The sequence below is a fragment of the Papilio machaon genome, chromosome 6, assembly GCF_912999745.1.
Source record: "Papilio machaon chromosome 6, ilPapMach1.1, whole genome shotgun sequence".
Lineage (NCBI taxonomy): Eukaryota > Metazoa > Arthropoda > Insecta > Lepidoptera > Papilionidae > Papilio > Papilio machaon.
The window spans coordinates 1,011,868-1,031,063 of NC_059991.1; the positions used below are offsets into that span (position 1 = coordinate 1,011,868).

General features: G+C 32.7%; 4 protein-coding genes across 4 annotated transcripts; 2 read left to right on the plus strand and 2 right to left on the minus strand.

Annotated features, from left to right (window-relative positions):
• The first annotated feature begins 134 nt into the window (after nucleotides 1–134).
• LOC106710970 (ubiquitin-like protein 4A) lies at nucleotides 135–1,201 on the plus strand. The gene is made up of 2 exons (XM_014503165.2): nucleotides 135–342; nucleotides 414–1,201. Exons 1-2 carry the CDS (start codon nucleotides 295–297, stop codon nucleotides 957–959), a joined length of 594 nt encoding a protein of 197 aa, XP_014358651.2. The 5' UTR covers nucleotides 135–294; the 3' UTR covers nucleotides 960–1,201.
• A 2,507-nt stretch (nucleotides 1,202–3,708) lies between these two features.
• On the minus strand, nucleotides 3,709–8,548 carry LOC106710954. The gene is made up of 10 exons (XM_014503147.2): nucleotides 8,403–8,548; nucleotides 7,904–8,118; nucleotides 7,246–7,395; nucleotides 6,998–7,086; nucleotides 5,810–6,910; nucleotides 5,407–5,675; nucleotides 5,212–5,331; nucleotides 5,039–5,126; nucleotides 4,713–4,808; nucleotides 3,709–4,343 (listed from the first exon to the last, which is right to left on the minus strand). The coding sequence occupies exons 1-10, from the start codon at nucleotides 8,535–8,537 to the stop codon at nucleotides 4,231–4,233; spliced, it is 2,376 nt and encodes a 791-aa protein (XP_014358633.2). The 5' UTR covers nucleotides 8,538–8,548; the 3' UTR covers nucleotides 3,709–4,230.
• Nucleotides 8,549–9,007: 459 nt separating this feature from the next.
• LOC106710960 (nucleoporin Nup35) lies at nucleotides 9,008–11,046 on the plus strand. The gene is made up of 4 exons (XM_014503153.2): nucleotides 9,008–9,298; nucleotides 9,501–9,923; nucleotides 10,281–10,461; nucleotides 10,714–11,046. The coding sequence occupies exons 1-4, from the start codon at nucleotides 9,145–9,147 to the stop codon at nucleotides 10,820–10,822; spliced, it is 867 nt and encodes a 288-aa protein (XP_014358639.2). The 5' UTR covers nucleotides 9,008–9,144; the 3' UTR covers nucleotides 10,823–11,046.
• A 1,109-nt stretch (nucleotides 11,047–12,155) lies between these two features.
• Nucleotides 12,156–15,649, minus strand: LOC106710956 (glucose-induced degradation protein 8-B homolog). The gene is made up of 4 exons (XM_014503149.2): nucleotides 15,422–15,649; nucleotides 13,509–13,705; nucleotides 12,853–13,050; nucleotides 12,156–12,643 (listed from the first exon to the last, which is right to left on the minus strand). Exons 1-4 carry the CDS (start codon nucleotides 15,543–15,545, stop codon nucleotides 12,467–12,469), a joined length of 696 nt encoding a protein of 231 aa, XP_014358635.2. The 5' UTR covers nucleotides 15,546–15,649; the 3' UTR covers nucleotides 12,156–12,466.
• Between the last annotated feature and the right edge of the window lie 3,547 nt (nucleotides 15,650–19,196).

Here is a 19,196-nt window from a genome sequence, read left to right on the forward strand (position 1 = left end):
ACAGCATATTATGTTACATTACTATTGATTTGAATGATCTAAAAATTCATCTAGAAATATTTAATTTCTTTCCGCCTTCCGTCCACGTCTTTGCAACTGGTAACATCGTAGGTATAGCCTTCAATTGGCCATAGACTAAGATTATGGCTCTGTGAATTTGTCACATCAACGTCAATATATGTCAATGTCATGTCATCATAATTTTGTAAACTTTATTCAACGTGAAATATATGAAATCGATGAAAATTTTACAAAAATAGAAAACTCCACAGATATTTACTGAGAGCAATCAAAATGAGAATCACTGTTAAAAAATTGCAGGGCGGGGAATGCATCTTAGACGTAAGTAATGTTACAACAATAAACATTACTGTAATGCTACTGAACTTAATAGTATTGCTTAACTATTTCAGATACTTCCAACCACAACAATAACCGAAATAAAAAAACAAGTTTCTGAGAAACTAGGTATTCCCGTACAAGAACAAAAGTTATTGTTAGTAGGTAGAACACTAGCAGATGACCAAACTGTTGCGGGGTATCCCACAATCAAGGACGGATCCAAAATAAATCTAGTTGTTAAAAAACCGGAAGGACAAATTATTAATACAGAAGAACCACTTAAAAAACCAGTAGAGCAAGCCGAAACACCTGAAGTACCAGCTAAAAAGCTTGATAGACCATTAAAAAAACTCAGAGCTTCCATTAAAAATTCTGAAGTAACAGAGTCAAACCCTGAAGGACTGTACCAAGTATCAAAAAAAATGTTTAAAAAACAAGGAATGAATGACACTGAAGCTGCAAATACTGCAAATAAATTACTTAGAGTAGTTGAAGACAAGTTTAACCAAATGTCATGGGATGATATTGACAAATTATGTTTGGATTGTTTGATGGATGAAAGGGGAATGCGGCGACCCACTGTGGATAAAGACCTAGACTGTGAAGATACATTGTGACCATACATAATGTTGTAAATAATGATTTGTGTTCTACAAGTTGTGATGTCTAAAGACTTTCTAGAATTTATGATAGATTTGTGTGTAAATAAATATATTGTATGGTATGTAGTTTGTTAACTCTTAAAATATGAAGAGTTAAAAACCTACATACCATTGAATAGTTAATATGCTGCATTCATTATAAATTTAATATTAATAAAGTTATTAAGACTTAGCAAACTCCCAGCCATTACAACTATAAAAAAAATATTAAAATATGGTTAATCTAATTCATTAACCGCATTATATTTATCCTACAGTTACTTCTATTTAAATTTAATTTTTGCCTGTAGTTGTTCTGGAATAATGTCAATTAGAGTGCAATATCATTAAACACATTAGAGTACAATTTGTACATAAAACAAAACAATTGTATCAAAACAGAATTTAAAAATAACAGTCTTTTATCTACAGTACAAGTTTACATTAAACGAGCTACTAACAAATACATCCATAGTAAAACATTCTAGTTCAATTTAATGAATGACTTTTTGTGATGCAACAAGATTGATTTTAATAATGTGTTTAGAAGTATGTTATTATTAAAAATTGTTTTAATACAATAAAGTACTAAAAATAATTGTGCTTATTTAATTAAAACTTGTTTTAAAGTTTGTATGGTTACAAGGAGGTTGACTTTGTTTTAATTTTTCAATGAACTAGTTATTTAAAAAAAAATCAAAAAAATGGGACCCATCTGCAAGCACTTCCTTTCGATTAAAAATATTTTTTATCAAAATCGGACCACCAGGGGCGGAGTTTCGCGGTAACACACATAAAAAAAAAAAAAAACAGTCAAATTGATAATCTCCTTCTTTTTGAAGTCGGCTAAAAAGGAGAATAATGTGACAAGACTTAAAAATAAAATGGGATAAAAGTAAACAACAATTACTCCTTTCATCATTTATTAATCTTATTATTATTAATAAAAATAATAATTATTCAGTGATTATAAATGATACATCATATTTTTGTCGTAACTACTTATAATAAAGTACATTTTGATGGCAAGCTTACACGCTGACAACACCCGATAATTAAATGCATTAATATCAAGTTAAATCACATCTTAAATAATAATTTATCTACATTAAAATAGTTAACTTTTAAATGGCATATGCCTGTAGTACTAGCAAGTTTGTGTGTCGTAAAGTTTCACAGAAAATCGTTGAGCACTACAGCAGACATTCAAAATATATACAAAATAATATTGCTTGAAACCTCAACGATGACAGTTTTGTTAAAAACTTTTTCTTTATTTAAAATTGCATAATTATAGATGAAATTAAATTAATTGCACATTATTCTGAATCATTGTAATAAAAACATTGCAAATCAATTATTATATAAACGGTTAATTATTATTCATTAATATATATTAAAAAACATTACATTACCAGAGGAAAATGAAATGTATTGACATATATACATATATGTATATATATTCTAGGACAATGAATGATAATTATCTGTGATGTAATATATCTTTGGCTCACTGGATCTCAAAACTTTAGAAAAAATTTCAAATTATAAAGATCTGCGCAAACACAGCTATGAGTTCTTATACATACATAAAATTACTATGAGATTTCATTCAATTCTATACAAAAGGTACATAAAATCAATTTTAATAATACATTCGATTACATGCTTTTTTAATTTAGTAAGAAAACACCTATTAAACCACATCTCAATATTTCGAAAACATTGAAAGATCACTACCAGATATTTTACTCTTATATTTTGCCCTCATATACTTTTTTAAAGATTTTATGCCCTGGTTACGAGACCTTTGAGCCAATCTCAAAAATACAATTCACAACCATAGATATAATCGTTACAACCATCAATATCTACATAGAAAATCAAATCAAAAGAAACTTTCTCCGAGTTTCAAGCTAACAAAGAAAATATATAAATATAAAGATATCCATTAACATTTTAAGTTGCAAAAAATATACAAACACAAGGGAAATTAATAAAATATATCAAGATGAATAACTTTAAATGTTCCACTGATGGTGCTAAAACACATACCTTGTCCGTGATCTCTAGAATACCAAGGCTTATAAAATTCAATAGTACATACATGACAGAAATAGGTTCTATATCTAAAGATATAGTATACAATGTAATGCACAATCTTTTTATTGCAATAATTTACTGCAAAATGAAAATAACATGCATTAAACATATAAAAAAAACCTTGTGATAAAATACATATAGTTCATATCATAAATATCACTTTATGTCAAATAATCTTTCGTTGTCATTGTTACAAGGTCAACAAAACAATGAAAAAAAAAAAGTTTTATTTTAAAACGAAAATAGGGCAAGGTTTTAAGAACAAAAAATATATATTTTTGTAAGTCATGAGCATTAATATTCTTTATCGAAGATATAATACCTTAGGTTTCTTACTATCGCTCAGTAAGTTACAACAAAAGTAATTTTTACATTTTGGAACGAAGTTCCTTATAGCGCGTTGTGAAAGGGGGCTAGACGGAAAAAATTCTTACGAAAAGTTGTCACGACACTTTTTGCTATAGACGAATGAGCGCTACTTCACCATGGCAACGACGTGACAATATATAACGAAAATTCATAGAAATAAAATGTACTTCTTGTGAAGACTTAAGTTTTTTATTCATAGAATAAACATTGGTTCCTTCACTAAATAATCGAAAGGAACTTCGTTCCATCCGGGTGTCCCAACACACCTCTCAAGTATTTTTTTATAATAGCACTACTTTTGCTGATAATCGTGCAAATTCTTTTCTATACAAGTTTATTGAATTAATATTGCATTTATTCAGGCACAGGTAATGTCATGTATTTAACTGTCAAACATACATCTTCCACAAGTTGAGTATTGCCAGTGTTAAAAAACAATTACATGGTGAAAAAAAATCAGTACATATTTTAAAAAAAAATTGAAAATTAAGAACATTAGAACAAGTTTTTACATACATTTCAGAGTACATAGACAAAGACTAGTAAAATATCTTACACTATAAATATTTGAGCCTACATTCTCATACGTATATCAAGACCGATCAACACCCTGTTCACAATATAGCAAACACATAGCCAGCCGTTTATCACTCCCATACCTACTTACCTTATAATATTTGAATATTCATTAGTTGTAAGTTTCTTGGTGGGCTTGGTTGATAGCAACACTGATCAGTACACATGTTCAATTCTCACAGTATCCCGTGTGACGTCATCAGTCATAGTCGCTGTCCTCCTCCGAAGAGGACTCGGATTCCGAACTGTCCGGATGGTTCTTTGTTATCTCGATGCAGTTGTCCACATCTGTCAGCCTTTTTAACGATTTTCCTGTAATTTTATAATTTTATATTCTTTACAGTTCCTTTTTGAAATGAGTTAATATTAATTAAGTAATGTATATTTATGTGTCTTAACATTGATTTCTGGAACCAAAATTTGTATATAAAATGCATCAAACCCAAACAGAGATAATAATATTTTTTAAATTAATATTTTGGTTTAAGAACCCCGTTATTAATACAACACAGGGTAATTATTTCACAAAATATAGACATATTCTTCAGATTTTTAGTAGTTTTCTTATTTAGTTTAGTTGTCTTAGGGCGACGTACTTTTTAAGTTAAATTGTAAAGGGTTAATAGTAAAAGGTCATTAAGACATCTTAGTTATTAAAGTGTGTATGCAGAGACAACATACCAGTGAGTGTAGTGAGCAGCCTGTTCTCATTGCCGGGCGGCATGTTGATGGGTCCGAGCCGCTTGGCCAGCTCGCGCGCTCTCTCCGCACCAGACACTGAGCATTATATATGGTTTACTTTGCTTTTTTTTATCTAAAGTCTGGCAAGAAATTTGCAATTCTTTCTGATTTCAGATGTTACAAATGTTTATATGTCAAATGGAATTATTCATATTAATATTAACTCTATGATTTTTTATAATACAACATTATAGCCTTAAATATTATAATTTTACAAAGAATTTAATACATTTGATAATAAGTTAAATTACTAAATCAATACAAACCTCTAGAACCTTCTTGGCTGTCATCTTCGGTCATGGAAACTCTTTCAGTTCTGTACACTCCGGTAACCAGATCCCATACGAAAAGACACTGTTAAAAGACATATACCGATAAGTTTAATTTGTTACGGCATACCAAGTCAAAGCTTTGTTTAGGTACATTTAATAGTGGCAACCTCAGCGGCGTACTGCCTGCGGTGTGAGAGGCAACCGGCGCTGACAGTCCTGCAGGCATCACACTCGCCCGCCGCGTCCCCAGCACCTTCCTCGCTCGCCCACAGCCACATCGCACACAGCTGCACATACACAAAATTTAAGTCCAATAAAGTTTCTTGATGTGGATATTTCTATTCGTGGTTTACACTACATACCCCGGAGAGGCAGCCGCTAGAGTGGCAGACGTCGATGACATGACAACCCCAGTCGAAGCAGTAGATGAACTTGATGCCTCGCAGATGGCACAGGCGGCCGCACACCTCGTTACACAGCAGCTCGGTGTCGAGTGAGCGCTGTGTGGCGCGCACAGTGCGGCGCGCCGGCAGCCGCTCCCACGCGCCCGCGCTCACCGCCTGCAGCGGGACGTAGCGCGCCCCGTGCGCTGTCAGGTGCAGCGCCACGTGGTACCCCGACATGCAGTCGTCTGCACACACCACATCTACACTTAGTAACATTGCCCCAAATGTCACCCTAAGTACAGTCAAACCTGGATAAGCGAAAAACATGGTCTGGACTCTCACTTATCCAGGTTAGACTGTATTTCAATTGGTTACTTACCTTCGGAATCGGTGATGATAGAAGTGATTTCATCATCGCTTTCGACAAAGTATCTTGTGAAGAATTTACTACATTTAGAATTCTCCGAGTGTACCAGGTAAGGGTCTTGTGGACTGACGGGAATGTCCGACAGAGTCTTCGACGTGTTGTCATGTACGGCGACCGTCTTTAGCGAGCCGTCGTCCAACATTTCCATAACTCTGTACTCCGACTCGCTGTTCCTGTCCGATTCTAGAGCCGATAGTCCAGGATTTTTCAAATCACAGCTGGTGGTAGGCGACGTCGGTCTGCTAATCTGATTGTGAGCCCTCAATACTACGCTCTCCGTCGGAGGTGACTTCGCTCGCTTCGCTTGACTTTTGCTGGCAGATCCTATAAAGTATTTCCTATTACTCCTTAGCACTCTAAAAGGGACAATATTTTCGTTGTTGTCTTCCGAAAATTCGTACTTCTTATCCGCTAGTCTTCTCTTACGAAATATACTAAGCTTTTCGCACTTCGTATCCGTCTCCTCGACAAATTCGTAAGCTTTTTCAGCGATAGTTCTATGTGTTTCATTAAAACGTGACATGCTTTCGGCCGGTCGTCTCCTTGGCGATCTTAGAGGTGGACTAATCAATGTTCTGATGGATGGAGAGGGTCCCTCCCACTCCTCGACCAAGTTATGTGATATAGAGGAAGCCTGTATGCACAGTTCTTGTCCCATCATATCTGATAAATGTACAGGTCGCGACATTTGATAGGGTTCCGCTTCGAGGTCTGAGAAATCAGCTAAAATGTTTTGCACCACATTATTCTGATATTTCGGGGACTGAAAAGCAGCCGACACGTCAGAGGCAGGTGTACTTGGATTTGTGTCTATTGAGTTCATATCATCCCTATCTAATGCAAATTTATTGTAATCATTTGCCTCATTGCGATCTTGGTCCGGGTCCACGAAATCAATTTCTAGTATGTGGATAAAGTCTGTGTAGATTATAATTTGATTTGAATATGCCAACTGCACAACTGGTTCGTACATACTAGAGTCAGATGTGCAGAAAAACTTTGTGTGGATGGCAAAATTGTGTTCTAAACATCTATTACCCCAATGTGAATCATCTGAAAACGTAATTACAAGTTTAAGTTAAAATTAGTAAAAAAAAAATACTAATTTAACTAATACACTAATTTAAATGGTAAAATCACCTTCTTCTTTTGAATAAGCCGCACATTTCTTACAACCTAAACGAGGTACACCAATAACACTGAGGTATGATCTTTCTGAACATGAAAATCTGAAAATAATATAACAAATTGGTGATGTACAAAAAACATGATATTACAAAATTACAGCATAAAAATTAAAAAAAAAATGACTAAATTGACCTTTTGACTAATTTGGCTTTACAAATCTTTAAAAAAATTTATCAATGAGGAATCTTTCAAATACTTACGCAATACCATACACAACAAGAACTCCTGGATTATGTTTCCATTGAGCCATGGAGATAGTCACTTTGCTGTCAACACAGTCATCACCAAACAATGGCACACTATGAACAGGTTTGACAACCTTGCCTGGGACCCATGATAAAAAATGAAGCCTGAAAAAAATATAATTTTTAAATTATTGCATTCATATAATTTTTATTAATATAATATAAATTCTAGAAGTACATAGACTGTCAGAGACCTGAGTAGAGAAACCACTAAATTTCATAAACTTAACTTAAATATTTATATAACTATAATATAACTTAAATATTTTAGATAATAGTTTGTGTTCAATAGCCACCACTTATTAAATATTTACAATATCAAATACCAAACTGAAATAAGACTAAGATTTTAATAAGCTAAATTAACAGTAAAACTTGTTTTGTTTACATTAGATACATTGACAAAGACACTAACAAAACAGATTGACAATGACATCAGCTTATGGTTGATAGTTTCAAGTAAGAAGTTCACATCACAAACATTTGTCTCTAATATGTAATAATATAGAATGGTGAATATGCCAGCTTTTATCTAATTCTTTTGGACTCATTGATTGATTTATTGAGTCAACTATCTCAAAAGCTTCATAGAAATAGATACATAAGCACTTACTTGAACTTGGAACTCTCTCTGAAGTAAACCTGGTTGTTGCAACTATAAGTAAAACTGAGTAGGAACTGTCCGCATTGTGAAAAGCCCATAAAAACGTGTTTCCTGAGATATGATATTGGTACTATATCCATAAGACAAAACCGTAACCGTGGTGGAATTTTCTCAAACATTTTACGACTTTTTTCATTGGATTTTCTTGAAGTGCTCCCGTATATCTTGAAAGCAAAGGTAAATACAACATACAAAAATTCAATAAATTACAACAATCATTTAACATTAGCAACATTTCATCTGCAGTCATTTTAAGTTAAATTTTTATCTATTTTGATATTTTCTCTAATTTATAAAGGTCAACATATAAGAATATGTAGCTTCTGTAAAACTAGTAAACTTCAGGACTATGTTTTAAGAACCGGCGTATATATAAATGAGAAAAATAAAAAAAGGAATGAATTCGAATGTCTCAAATAATACATGGACTATTGAAAACGTAACTTACCTCTCTGTTAAATAATTTATGCACAATATTGTTACTGTGTTCTGAGCCATTTTTAAATGTATTGCAGTTTGTTTTATTGCATTCATTTTCGTTAAATTGAAAAGTATTTTCAGACTCTTCAGCCAAAGAATCCATGTTCGTTTGTTTGACTGCAGTTTTGACAAAACCATCAATGTTGCCAAAAGTTGACTATGGCATTTACAAAGAAAAAATCAAAATAGACTTCATACTTCATTGGTATTTGGGTATTTTAAAGTGCTTTTTCTGTCTGTACACAGTGTCTGTATTTCGACATGTGAAGTTAAATGGTCTAAAGTGCCTTAAATAAATAAAAGCCACTTAGGCATAGAAAATGACGTAAAAGAAAAAATAACATGATAGCTACAGTACAAAGAGGATCTTATCCTTTCGTATTGTAGCTGCAATGACATGTTTTTTCTTTTATGCCGATGTATACCTTTTGTAAGGATAACTTTTAATATACGTATTTTGTGACAGAACTAAGCGCGATAGCAGCGCCTCCGTCCACGAATGCCTGTTAAAGTTACACTCTTTGAGCAAAAAAAATGTCATTGTCACTGTAACTTCACCTTTACTGTCAGCAATGCAATTGTCAATCAAATTTTGAGGTGGCTGGGACGGTTACAATTTGTAATTTATTGTTTTTGTGAGTTCCTTAAGTTAAAATTTCATCATTTAACAAAAACATTTTCACGATAAAAGTTTATTATTATTTCATAAAATGGAACCAATGACTTTAGGAAGTCCTACTCACTCTCCTTCGGGAAGTCCCAATGTAGGATATCTACCACCTTTTCTCTTAGGGGAAATAAACCCGCCAACGACACCAAGAACTAACAGTCTATCACCGACAAAGGGTCGAAACATGGCATTTGGTGAGTATCTTTATTAACAAACATTTTACCACCAGATTTAAGGTTCTGTAGCAGTCAATAACTAAAAGGGAGAAGAGGACAATTTGGTCAAATCATGATGATTCCATTGTATCTAAATTATAAAAAAATAGATCAGATATCGAATTTAAAAATTGTTTATTCAAAAATCTTTTTCTACACTGAATGAACACATATGTTTTAGGATCACCCACAAGCCCGAGCCAGACTTCAACACCGGATCAGAAAATGTATAGATCAAATGTGTCAATGCATCAGCAGGCTCTGTACAATCAGCAGAATGTGTTTGCAAACATCCCCACCTCACCCAACATGTCATACTCTAGCAAACCCAATGGTCCACCCATAGAGGATCTTTTTGATACTATAAAAAGCAATGAACCAACTAACAAGTCAATGTATCAAGATAGCTTCCTTGCCTTTGGGAATAACGGTTCAATGATGCAGAACTCATATGTTAATACATCAATGAACAATCAGTCAATCACAACCCACTGGCAAGATGGCTGTCAAGAACAAGATGAGTATTGGATTACTGTTTTCGGCTTTCCACCAAATGCTGCCAACACTGTGTTAGCTAGATTTAGCAATTGTGGTGCCATTTTAGGTAAGAATTTCAAGTTTTTATTATTATACTAGTGGTTGCATGTCACTTTGTCAGCACCCAATTATAAACAGTACTCTATAATATGCTTGTATGCATCAGCTATCTTCCATCCAAAGTCCTGTCAAAATTGGTCTAGCCGTTCCACAGATTACCTGGAACAAATGCTGCTTTACAGACCAAAGATTTAATAATTTCATTTTTCATGAATAACAGTACAAAATATGATTTTCTTTTGATAATACTCATTTTATCAGTAACTACCAATATAATTATTAAGATCTCGAATTTTATATTTATTATTTGAATGCCTCACAGGACACGTAGTTGTGTTTGTTAATATTACGCATTCTTAACCAGATAAGCAGTACCCAACACAAGGCAACTGGGCTAATGTGCAGTATGCCACCCGGGCAGAGAAAGAACGGGCACTAGCTTTAAATGGTAGACAGATCATACCTGGTGTTATGGTTGGAGTGATTGAATGCAGAGAACCTCCCAAAATGGCCTCATCACATCCAGGGATAACTTCACCTGAGAGGTACTATAACTGCATATGTATAAAATAGATGATTACGGAATAACCACAAAAATTAATGTTGTATGCGCAAATATATGCAATTTAAAGTTTGATAGGAAATTTGTTATATGTATTCTCCATGTACTTAAATAATTGCAAAATTATTCAACAACTTGAGGCCATGAAGAATGCTAAAATACTCAATGATTTTAACATCTTGTATTTGAAGCAAGATCAGTAGTTTTTCCAACATTTAATACTTATCTTTTACAGGCATCCAACAGTGAGGTCTTTGTGTCCTACACCTATCGCCTCAGCCCCAGTTCCTCAGAGATCAAATGGAATCATCGCCAAAGCTCTTGACTATGTACTAGGATGGTGACACATAATTCCTAGATACATTCAGACACTTGCAAGTTCATTAAAATAACTCTTGCATAAGAATTGACTATAAATCTGACTTCCCTTCGTAAACATATTTGACAAACTAACAGTGACATAAAAAAATATAATATTTATGTAAGTTAATAAAAAATTGGTACACAATTCAGTTTCAATGACATGTAAAACCAGAATTATCATTGTTCCTTGTTTTTTTATAAATAATGCAGGTAAAGTTATTTTAATATGTAAAAATAACTATAATATGAAGATAAATTATGAATTAAGACTTTGTTTTTTTTATTTTTATACACCATGTCTTCATATTTCTAGTTACTAATGAAGCAAACACTGTAGACTGAAAGAGTTAAAAAAGGTAATTCTCTACAAACAGTGGTATACACCAGCAACATCAGTTGCACAAATTGGTCGGCTCGCCCGGTGAAATACCACGACCTTACAGAAGACTGGCGTGAACTCTTCCCCTTCACATCAATTTCTTATTATGAAAGGATGAGAAGGAGAAGTGGATTTGGCGGAAGAGGGGACGCATAGGAAGGGGAAACGTCCTCTTTCTCCATTGATTAAAGGTAGGCAACGCATCTGTATTTGCGGATGTCTATGGGCAACGGTCGCCTCGCTATTTCGACGAATTCAGGTGACCGTTTGCTCGTTTGCCACCTTTTCATATAAAAAAAACTACTGAATAAATAAAGAAAACACACTTAATATCTTAATCATATATTAAGTCATTGTATGTAAACCCAAAGTGATTTTAGTATATGTGAGAGATTTCTTAAATAAATTTATTAAAACATTGTCTGAAGAAGCAATCAAATAAGTTTCTAGAATTTTCAAGAAATTAGTAAAGTATGAATGTAAAAAAATAAATTGTAGCACACTTCATATGAAACAAACCTATTTTAAATCTATAACACTAGTCAAGATACTAAGACCACTAATTAATCCTTTCCAAGGGCATTCCAGATCTAAACTCTTTAAAAATATACTTCAGAAGTCACCAAAATTTTTATACTAATGATAACAAAAAAAAAAATGGCTTATTAATATGAAAAAATACTATTTGTTTGTAAGATATTTTTAAAAACATGGTTAAGGATAAAACAACAATGTTTCAGTTGGTGACCCCTGACATGATGACAATGCAAAAAAAGAAAACGCGCAATAATATTTTTACAACGTGTTTGAATTTTATAAAGAAGTATAGATAAATAATTATTTGCAATAAAAAAAAAATTAACTACCCAATTTTAATCGTAAATTATCAAAAATTAATATGACTAAATTTAAGATTTCTTAATAAACATTTTCCTCTAAACTATACCTAATATAAAAAAAGAAACATATATAAACAAAACAACATTCAATACTACTGATATCTTTGATGAACATTCCGTAATATATCCATATAATAGTTGCTTGTTTAGTTGACCATAGTTATTTACAGTACTTACATTAGTTATGAGAATATACCATCATAAAGTTATGTAATTCTTCAGCGAAGGTACATTTTGGATCAACTATGATTGAGCATACTATTTTGATTTTCATCACTAGAATGTCTATAGAAGTCATGTGAATTAAAACACTCCAATCAATATAATTTATTAGCTAAAATTTGCAGTCACTTTGGCTGCTCTATAGTTGCATTGGCTAAGTCAGTCATCTTTGGGTACTTGACATTGTGTTTGTCAAGCTCACTCTGTGACCAAAGGATCATACGCAGAAGACTGCATAGCTTCGGATTTGTGTACTCTTGGTTTTCCATTTTTAATATTGCTGCATTGAGTTCACTTGCAATCTGTTAAACGAAAAAGAAATCACAAGAAATAACTTTCTCCTTTTCTGGAAATACAATGTAAGACCTCTAGAATTATATAAATTTTATTTGTAATTATTGACAAATTACTCTCCTTTGCTCCTTTAAGGTAGGTAAAACATCAACAACTTGTAATAGATGTATCAAGTGGCAATTTGCTTGTTTGCCATCATATACTATAAAAAAATTACCTTTTGTCCATGTGCAGGCAAGAGTAGGTCAGCGAATGGTGAGGAATGTGGATCGGGGAAAGCTAGCAGTGCTAGCGAACGTTCTAGCTCGGCGAGCGCCGCACGATCGTTAGCGCCTGCCTCAGCTAGCGTCGCGCTTGCAAATGCTAGAGCCTCCTCCGCTCGTCCCGCACGTATCAGCTCTAGCAGTTGGAGTTGCTGTAAATATGAATGAAAAACAACATGAGGTTGTGTTCTATTTAACTAATTATTTATGAGCTAAAATATTTATCTAGAGTAATACTAGCTTGTGATTGCTTGTTCGTCTTCAAATAATTTAAAATGAGAGAAAATTATCTCATGTGTTAGCCGATACATATATTTATATATTCCCATACATATGTTCTATACTTGTGCCAAATTTCAATATGATGTGTTAACCTATTTTGGAATGATGAAATAAACATGTAAATCAAACAGAACATCAACCATACACATTTCTGGAATCATAGATAGCATATGTGTTCTTCCAGACTGTGTTCTTCCAGACTGTGTTCTTCCAGACTGTGTTCTACATCTAGCATTTTGTTTTTTATTGAGACGCATGCAGCCATTTTCGAGATACCTCAAAATAGCATTTGTAATATTAGTACTTTTAATATAAAGTAGTATCATACCTGCAAGTGGAAGTAGAGAAATCTATCATTGTCCAATAATTCTGGATGCAAGGAATTGACCATTGCAATGGCTTCAGGGATGCGACCATTCTGCACTGCTTCTCTGATCAGTATCCGCTCATCTAAAGAACTGCAGAGCGCAGGCTCCTGCAGCCCTGCCTCCTGTTGAAACTTTAAAGCTGCTTCCTTAAAACCTTCTGTAAAGCAATATAATTATTTTGACCAAGCTTATGGTTGTCCAATGCCCCAATATTTCCAAAGTATTACATTTCAACATTAAGCAAATGGTCTAAATTTGTTCAATATTAAGATATTGCCTATAAAAAGATTATAATCAGATATACCTCAGGGAGATGAAAATTCAAGTCTGTGATTTACATTAGACGCCAAGTACGCTTTGGAGTCTAAAAATGTTTCAAAGACAAGAAATGTTTTTTGCTGTTAATTGATATACTCACAGGTGGGCACAGTTAATCGAAAAGTTAACTTCGTTAATCGTTAATTCGTTAATTAAAAAATTAACTTCGTTAATCGTTAAAGCGTTAAATTCTCGAAAATTTAACGCAAGTTAAAGTTAATCGTTAACAGTTAACCATACCAAAATTATACATACTAATTTCACACTTATGTGGCGACACTTGTTTAAAATAGTAATTTGACTACATTCTAAAACACATTAGTATTAGAGACAAGTATGAATGCATTATAGTATATTTCATTACGAGTGTGGAAAGCCTATCATTGCAAAGAGTTCCGACAAAATGTCTACCAGAGCTGAAGCGCAGCCGAAGGTGAGGGTTGACAGTTGGAACAAGTTGTAATGACAGTTTCGCACGTGTACTAAATAACTATTTTCGATACAGTTGCGAAAAAATGAAGCAATTTAATAAAATAATAAAAACCACAATAAACTCAACTAACTAAAATGTTTGGAAAATGGCGCCAACCGTAAAAGAATACAAACAAAGATTTTTTTTTGTTTTCTTCACCCATTCTGGGTAGGCAAAGGGAACTATGCCCAAACAACCAAGTCTTCAGTGGATTATTTTTATTGATATGAAATGAAAATTTAATTTAATGAGATGAAATAAAATGAAACCAACCTAATTCATTGAATCAAATCATTAAATCTGATATTGTAACAAATTAGGATCTTCTTTTTAGAAACATTTGCATGAATCATAAAAACGTCAATGATTTTTTTTTTGTAAAAACTTCGTGGTTTTTTTTTCTTTTTAACAGACATTATTTTGACAGTTGGGAAAGAGAACGCAAGAGTTTGGAAAAGCTTAAGAAAAAGCACGAGTAAAAAAGTGTTTTAATACTGTTGCTCAAAAAGTGGCGTATTGCAGGGACGAAGAGCGTTCGGAATGTGGGCTATTACATACTCGTGCTTTTATATACTCGTAATGAAATATACTATTTCGAACTTTTTTTTTTATTTTGTCCTGTTGGTCACGTCTTTCCCGGACGCTCTGATGCATCACAGTTGCAGGCGAACTTCACATATATCAATGATCAACTCTTTCGTTCACCATTCAAGTCGCCGACAGTCGCCCAACATAGCTGAACTTACAAGTGTGGCGTGGTGCGTAATTTAAACAAAATGACAGCACGTCTCCAAGTTTCTAATTTAACGATTAACGGACTTTTATTAACGGAAGTTGAGTTTAACGGAAGTTAACAAAAGCGTTAACACTTTTTGAAGTTAACTTAAAAGTTAATCCGTTAAGCAAAATGTTAACTTCGTTAATTAACGATTAACGGATTAACGAGTTAACGCCCAGCTCTGGATATACTTATTGTGACTTTCGCTATAATTCGAATCTATTACATGTTAACTACCCGATATTTCAAGCACATCATGTCGTTTCTATAATTTGAGATGAATATAAAACACAAAAGAACGTCACCTGTTACTAAATAATTCATTATCAACATATTCATGTCTGTCCTCGATATTTGATAACCCTCTGGTTTACCGTGCTTATGTTCTTCTTGATTGTTTCCATTATTTGTCGGATTTTCGAAGCTCATTTTCGTTTGCGTTTTTATTGGGAAATAAAAATTGCTCTTGAGAGATAAATATCACAAACATATACAATTTTCGATCTGTGGTTAATGAAATGACCACAGATTACAGAAAACCGCAAGCTAATAACTGGAAACTGATGTTGCCAGTGTAAAAGACCTTTTTTAACGATTTAAAAATTCGCTTTTGATTGCTTTAAATTTTGCATATTAAAATGGCAAAGTTCACTGTCTTACTCTTATGCAATTGTTTTATATGGAAAAATTTACTCAAACAAAAAATGCGACTAGTATAATCATTTAAGAGATAAAACGTTTGACTTTCTCTATAGTCAATAGTCATAGTGCCACTGCTGACCGATATTACGTAGATCTTTTATTTTATGGTTTATCAATAAAAAAACAACATTGTTATAATCGTGGTCAAGCTATACGTATAAACATGAAAACATCGATATGTATTTTCGACAAGAGACATGAACAATCCCGTTGAATTTTCCTCTCTATGAAAACTCGATGAAAACTTCATCAACATTTTCACCTCCGTGAAGTTGGCCCCCTCACTTTAATTTTTTTAACTTTTTTTTACGCAAATCGTTTGAGAATCGTTTGAGAGGGTTTGAGAGAAAAGAAATATCGTTTGAGAGTTCCTACTTTCTCCGTAAAAACAATTTCAAATTCTAGTGTTAAGTTGGCCCCCTCACTTTACTTTTTTTTATTTTTTTCAATGCGAATCGTTAGAGAGTCGTTTGAGAGACATTAAGAGAAAAGAAATATCGTTTGAGAGTTTTTACTTTTTCTGTAATAAATATTTTAATTCTGGGCATCGAAAGTTACAAATCGATTTTCTTTTTTTTCCGAATTAAATATGGCAATCATGCACTTGGACGTTTCAAATTTATTGTGTAGGTAGAGAATGGTAAGAGAGTGATTGAGAGAAAAGAGAAATCGTTTGAGAGTTAATACTTTTTCTGAAATAAATATTTCAATGTCGGAATCGAAAGTTACAGATCGGTTTTTCTTTACTCCGAAATAAATATGGCAATCATGTACTTAGACGTTTCAAATTTACTGTGTAGGTAGAGAATGGTAAGAGAGTGATTAAGTGAAAAGAGAAATCGTTTGAGAGTTGATACTTTTCCTGAAATAAATATTTCACTGTCGGAATCGAAAGTTACAAATCGATTTTCCTTTTTTTCGAATTAAATATGGGAATCATGTATTTACACGATTCAAATTTATGGTGTAGGTAGAGAATGGTAATAGAGTGATTGAGAGAAAAGAGAAATCGTTTGAGAGTTAATACTTTTTCTGAAGTATATATTTCAATGTCGGAATCGAAAGTTACAAATCGATTTTTCTTTTATTACGAATTAAATATGGCAATCATGCACTAAGACGTTTCAAATTTATGGTGTAGGTAGAGAATGGTAATAGAGTGATTGAGAGAAAACAGAAATCGTTTGAGAGTTAATACTTTTTTTGAAATAAATATTTCATTATCGGAATCGAAAGTTACAAGTCGATTCTGTTTTCTCTCAATTACTATTTCACTCTATTACTATTCTCTACCTACACCATAAATTTGAATCGTCTAAGTGCATGATTGCCATATTTAATTCGGAAAAAAGGAAAATCGATTTATTACTTTCGATTCAGAAATTGAAATATTTATTTCAGGAAAAGTATTAACTCTCAAACGATTTCTCTTTTCTCTCAATCACTCTCTAAGCATTCTCTACCTACACAATAAATTTGAAACGTCTTAGTGCATGATTGCCATATTTAATTCGAAATAAAAGGAAAATCGACTTGTAACTTTCGATTCCGATAATGAAATATTTATTTCAAAAAAAGTATTAACTCTCAAACGATTTCTGTTTTCTCTCAATCACTCTATTACCATTCTCTACCTACACCATAAATTTGAATCGTCTAAGTGCATGATTGCCATATTTAATTCGGAAAAAAGGAAAATCGATTTATTACTTTCGATTCAGAAATTGAAATATTTATTTCAGGAAAAGTATTAACTCTCAAACGATTTCTCTTTTCTCTCAATCACTCTCTAAGCATTCTCTACCTACACAATAAATTTGAAACGTCTTAGTGCATGATTGCCATATTTAATTCGGAGTAAAGGAAAACCGATCTGTAACTTTCGATTCCGAAATTGAAATATTTATTTAAGAAAAAGGATTAACTCTCAAACGATTTCTCTTTTCTCTCAATCACTCTCTAAGCATTCTCTACCTACACAATAAATTTGAAACGTCTTAGTGCATGATTGCCATATTTAATTCGTAATAAAAGAAAAATCGATTTGTAACTTTCGATTCCGACATTGAAATATATACTTCAGAAAAAGTATTAACTCTCAAACGATTTCTCTTTTCTCTCAAACACTCTATTACCATTCTCTACCTACACCATAAATTTGAATCGTGTAAATGCATGATTGCCATATTTAATTCGGAAAAAAGGAAAATCGATTTGTTACTTTCGATTCAGAAATTGAAATATTTATTTCAGGAAAAGTATTAACTCTCAAACGATTTCTCTTTTCTCTCAATCACTCTCTAATCATTCTCTACCTACACAATAAATTTGAAACGTCTTAGTGCATGATTGCCATATTTAATTCGAAATAAAAGGAAAATCGATTTGTAACTTTCGATTCCGATATTGAAATATTTATTTCAAAAAAAGTATTAACTCTCAAACGATTTCTGTTTTCTCTCAATCACTCTATTACCATTCTCTACCTACACCATAAATTTGAATCGTCTAAGTGCATGATTGCTATATTTAATTCGGAAAAAAGGAAAATCGATTTGTTACTTTCGATTCCGACATTGAAATATATACTTCAGAAAAAGTATTAACTCTCAAACGATTTCTCTTTTCTCTCAATCACTCTATTACCATTCTCTACCTACACCATAAATTTGAATCGTGTAAATACATGATTCCCATATTTAATTCGAAAAAAAGGAAAATCGATTTGTAACTTTCGATTCCGACAGTGAAATATATATTTCAGAAAAAGTATTAACTCTCAAACGATTTCTCTTTTCTCTCAATCACTCTCTTACCATTCTCTACCTACATAATAAATTTGAAACGTCCAAGTGCATGATTGCCATGTTTATTTCGGAGCAAAGGAAAACCGATCTGTAACTTTCGATTCCGAAATTGAAATATTTATTTAAGAAAAAGTATTAACTCTCAAACGATTTCTCTTTTCTCTCAATCACTCTCTTACCATTCACTACCTACACAATAAATTTGAAACGTCCAAGTGCATGATTGACATATTTAATTCAGAAAAAAAAGAATATCGATTTGTAACTTTCGATGCCCAGAATTAAAATATTTATTACAGAAAAAGTAAAAACTCTCAAACGATATTTCTTTTCTCTTAATGTCTCTCAAACGACTCTCTAACGATTCGCATTGAAAAAAATAAAAAAAAGTAAAGTCAGGGGGCTAACTTAACACTAGAATTTGAAATTGTTTTTACGGAGAAAGTAGGAACTCTCAAACGATATTTCTTTTCTCTCAAACCCTCTCAAACGATTTGCGTAAAAAAAAGTTAAAAAAATCAAAGTGAGGGGGCCAACTTCACGGAGGTAACATTTTCTAATGTTGTTAGTT